Below are 4,461 nucleotides of genomic sequence, written 5' to 3'. Positions count from 1 at the left end.
GCCACGCGCCCCCGCTTGGAACAGCCGCTGACCCCCAGGGCATGCCACTCTGGCACTCGGCACGCGTGCGTGTGTTCATGCTTGCATGCAGCTCTCCAAACCCCTGCACACACACCCAACTGGCAGCATCAGCAGCCGGGATCAAGCAATCCAAGCAATCGCGGCGTCCGTCTCGCGCTTGCTCACAACCGCCGACACCCGCCAATAACCGCCGACAACCGCCTACAACCGCCCCTGTCAGGTCGGCGACCTGGAGCGCGAGCTGGGGCGCTACCGCAAGATGGACTCGGAGGGCCGCAAGGGCAGCGGCATATGGGGATACATCACAGGGACACCAGCCGCCGCCGGCGGCGGCGCCTGAGGGTCCCTGGCGGCGCGGGGGCCACCGACTAGGGGCGAGGTGGCGGCGCGCGGCGCGGCGGCGGGATTGGGATCGGCCTGTGGGTGTTCGAGGAGCCGAGGGCGGTGGAGGCCGCGCCGCAGGGGAATGTGCGGGCGCGAGAGCACTACGTGTGACGTGCAAGGCAGCAGCAGTGGTGCGTTGAAGTGGTAGACGGCGGTTGGACGAGGCAGAACGATGCGGGCGCGGCCGCTGCGACACCCAGGCCCTTTTGGACTGCGGGTCATAGCTTCCTGCCCTGTCGCAAACAAGGGGGGCTCGGTTTGCTATTGAATTTGGTCCCAGGCGCAGCCTAGGTGCATGCAAGTGTCACTGCAACCCCTTCGCCCCCAATGCGCCCGCGTTGCAGTGGCATGGCAATTAATTGCTACTGCATGCTTTCACGGGCATGTGCACGCTGAACACTCTTGTATCAGCCTGTTCTTTCAGTGCTGGGGTGCTGACACGGTCGAGTTTTAAATGAACTGATATTGGTATCACAGGTCACTTCGATGCAAGCAAATTCCAAAAGTAGGGACAAGATTACATTGTTGGCGTGCAAGTTGCACCACAGAGTGCATTGGTCGGCCGGTTCAAGGATGAGCAGCCGGCTACCATGCCTGGGATCAGCGCGTGTGACACCGCGCCCGCACACGGAGTGTGGGCAGTCTCAGCTGCATTGCTCAGATCATGCAATTTTTGAGAGACAGTTGCAGCTACGATCCAGGCAGACAAGGGAGAGCGACACCAGGGTGATGTCAGCATGATGTCAGCGCTTGTACACGCTCAGCAGCTTGATGTCAAACAGCAGGTCGCGGTTGAAGTCCTGGGCAGTTGGGCGACAGAGGTTTGCACCCAGTCAGCGAAGAGCGGCCAACCCATTGCAGCACGCAGCAAGCTCATGCGTGGGCAGCTGCCGCCAGCAAAGCAGCGCTCCTGCTTGCTGCTTGGCACGCGCCAGTCTTTGGCCTCCAAGGCGCATCACGCGCCAGAGCCTTTCCTATCACACAGCAATCACGCCTGAAGGACGCGCCCCAGCAGCCGATGCGTGCTTTGTCCGCTCATGTCATCACTTCAGATCGCCATGGCGCCCCTGTTGGCCTCGCCTGCAGGGTCGAGTTGTCGAGCACAAAGTCCAGAGCCCTCTGACCCCCGAGCTCATCAGGCTGCGGCCCCTTCCGGTACCTGCGAGGTGGCCGGCGCGGCACAACAGTTGGCCCCTCGCCCGCCCGCCCGCAGGCACGAACACAAGCACACACCCATGCGTGCATGCAGGCATGCGTAGGCCAAGGCCTGGCCAGGCATGCGCTGTGGGGCCAGAAGCTGTTCGCAGCACTCAGCGGCAGCGGGGTCGGGGCCGGCAGCACCCGGAAGCTGGGCGCCCACGACTCCCGAAAAATTGCATTGTGGCACTAAGGGTCTGGCTGATGCAAAGGCGGGCTTGTCAAACCCCTCAGCCTCAGCCCCTGTGCGGATGATGCATGAGAGCCTCACAAACGCAGCCTTTGACGAAGCCTATGCCTCACTTGAAGATCTTCAGGTCTGGGCTGATGAGCTCGTCCGTGAACCGCTCGGCGCGGTTGAGCGAGTAGCCGAGCTCGGGCCGCGCACCCGGGATCTCCACGCGGCGGATGCCTGTGTGCGTGCGTGCGTGCGTGCGCGCAAAGTGTGCGAGAGCATCATGCGCACGAGCGTACTAAAATGTGTGTGTGTGTGTATGTGTGTGTGTGTGTGTATGTGTAACGTGTGTTCATGTTCTGGTATGCGCATGACCGCCTGTGCGTACATTACTCACAAGGTCCCACTCGGGAGAACGTGGGGAGCTTTCCAGAGTCGCATCCACCGCATTTTGTTGCATACGGGGGCAGCATGGGTGCACTCGGACTGTAGTGGTGCATCTGCCTTTTTTGGGCGGCCCGCTGCAAAGGGTTAGGGTCGCGCTGTGGGTGGCAGCTCATACGCGCACACCCGTGAAGTCGCCCTGGGGCACACCTCCCACTTTCATCGTGGACACCGCCTCCTCAAATGCCGCAATGGCCTACACAGGGGAGGGGCAATCGGCACTTGCGGTTGCACTGAAACAAAGCCCACCAGGCCCATCAGCACATCCTGCTGGGGTGCCCCGGGCATGTGCGCCATGCGCAATGTTGGCTGAGGCAAGGCCACACTGCCCTGCCCAAGCACTGCCGACCCAAGACACCCGCAGCACCGCCCGGCCCCTCCTCAGCCGTGCGCACGCACCGCCTGACCCGAGGCGTCTCCGCGGAAACGCAGCCCACCTGCCCAGATCCCACCACGAATTCGTAGGGCACGTCCTTCACAGTGGTGTTCCCGATCCGCTTCCCTTGGTACCCCTTGGTGTAGCCAGACCTGCTCAGCAAACGCATAGATTGCGTGCAGCAAAGTGATTTTGCTGAGTGGGACTCCATGACGAGTGAAGCTGCCTCAAGCCCAGGCGCAAGCGCGCGGTCTGAGCGGGGCCGCCGAGCCTCAAATGGGGCGAGCGCCGCGGCAAGCATAGCGCCCACCAGTGCACAGCCACCCTGTCGCCGGGCCGGGGTGTGGCGCCCTCGCCCGTGCGCACGTCCTCGTACTGCGCGACGGTAGCAGGGCATGTGATGTCAAGTCGTAGGGAGGCTAAGCGAGCTCCTGTCCTCCATGGCTGGTGCCAGGTGGTAGTGACAAAGCAGTGACTGCTGACAAGGCTGAGGACCACCCACAGCCGCAGTGCCTTATGATGCATCAACAAATCAGGTGGGTTATTGAAGCACTCTGCACGTCGGGTCACGGCTATTGCCACGTGCCTTGAGGCCGCTGGGGGTCGTGATGAATTTGGGCGGCGGCGGCGTCGACACCTCCGCAGGCGCGGCCGTAGGTGTGGTGACCTGCAGAGCGGCCGCACAGGCGGCCGCTGCCACTGCAGACTGCAGCAGATCACGCCGCTTCAAACTGCTGCCCGCGCTCTGCTGCTGCTGAGGATGCAACGCAGGCTCCTGTGCCTGCTGCACGGCTGCGGCGCACACCACTGCCGGACGCCATGGAGCCCGCACAACCCCAGAGCCCGTTCTCAGAGACCAAACACATCTCCTATCCGCCTGAAACGCCCTCTCCGGTCGCAGGGCCCTTCCATGGGCCACCATTGGCAATCAACGCTTGGAAAATTCGGCTGTGTGATGAACAGTGTTGTGGCCGCGGATCCTGGATTGAAAAACCAAAAAATATTCCAATCACCTTATATTGGTACGGTATACTACCGGCCTCACTTGTGCAGATCGGTCAAGGGTGCCACGCGTGCAGATCAAATGCCATACAGTACGATAGCCAATGCGTGCACGTTGTTGAAGGCTCCCCATACAGCCTCATCCCATGACTTTGCATCGGTTCTCAAGTTCTTGACGTCTCCTTTCGGCGAGCACACACGTACTCATTGGGTTGTATGCAACTGTGGTGTGTTGAACATGTTTGGATGGTCCAAGCCAAGCAACAAAAAGCCGGCGTGCTGCCCATCCTGCGGCTTGTTGGTTCAGAGGCTTGTGCCTGTGCTTGTATGAACACAGCTATTCGGCGGTCAAAGGTCGCCGATGACAGCAAGTATTGACTTGTCAAGATAGCGTCGTATCTGCACTTTTAATCAGGCCCTGCTCGCAGCTGCCATACGCATGTTGCGTTTGCGACGGTTACACGGCTGTTTGCCACACGCCGCCGCACAGGGGCAACAGCACACTGCCCAGCGGCCAGATCGCGCGCCCACCGCCGACCGCGCCGTTCGCCTCCATGCCCTGAGCATTTAGCGGTTGGCCTTGGCCACCCTGAGATTGTCGAGTAGGCAGAAGACAGGGGGCCATCAGAAGCTGAGGCAATCGGATGGCGATGCACGTCCACTCCCAAAGAGACATAGATGTGCCCCAACGTGGCGCAAGACCCCAACCTCCGCATGTGCGCAACAGGCTGGCTCACTACTGCGCCGGAGCCCACCCGTGTCTCAAGCAAAAAACCCCTCGGGCCACCCGCAGGTCACCAAGCAGCAGGCAGGCCCCTCGGCCCCGCACCCCGCCAGCTCGTCCTGCTTCTTCAACCTCGGC

General features: G+C 61.7%; 3 protein-coding genes across 3 annotated transcripts in view; 1 reads left to right on the top strand and 2 right to left on the bottom strand.

The window, feature by feature from the left end:
• MNEG_1616 (hypothetical protein) overlaps window positions 1-361 on the top strand; it is a gene marked incomplete at both ends in the record, with an annotated part of 2,319 nt that extends 1,958 nt beyond the window's left edge. Inside the window, one exon of the mRNA XM_014049917.1 lies at window positions 242-361. Coding sequence (XP_013905371.1) covers window positions 242-361 — 120 coding nt within the window. The remainder of the gene's footprint in view (window positions 1-241) is intronic.
• A 1,540-nt stretch (window positions 362-1,901) lies between these two features.
• Window positions 1,902-2,808, bottom strand: MNEG_1615 (peptidyl-prolyl cis-trans isomerase, FKBP-type; the record flags this gene model as incomplete). Its single annotated transcript, XM_014049916.1, has 3 exons — window positions 1,902-2,014; window positions 2,372-2,417; window positions 2,659-2,808. The coding sequence occupies 3 exons, from the start codon at window positions 2,806-2,808 to the stop codon at window positions 1,902-1,904; spliced, it is 309 nt and encodes a 102-aa protein (XP_013905370.1).
• A 1,358-nt stretch (window positions 2,809-4,166) lies between these two features.
• The window catches only part of MNEG_1614 (40S ribosomal protein S5-1), a gene marked incomplete at both ends in the record, with an annotated part of 3,174 nt that continues 2,879 nt past the window's right edge, over window positions 4,167-4,461 (bottom strand). Inside the window, one exon of the mRNA XM_014049915.1 lies at window positions 4,167-4,188. Coding sequence (XP_013905369.1) covers window positions 4,167-4,188 — 22 coding nt within the window. The remainder of the gene's footprint in view (window positions 4,189-4,461) is intronic.

Source organism: Monoraphidium neglectum (genome assembly GCF_000611645.1).
Source record: "Monoraphidium neglectum strain SAG 48.87 unplaced genomic scaffold scaffold00165, whole genome shotgun sequence".
NCBI lineage: Eukaryota > Viridiplantae > Chlorophyta > Chlorophyceae > Sphaeropleales > Selenastraceae > Monoraphidium > Monoraphidium neglectum.
This window is presented reverse-complemented; position numbering and strand designations above follow the sequence as displayed.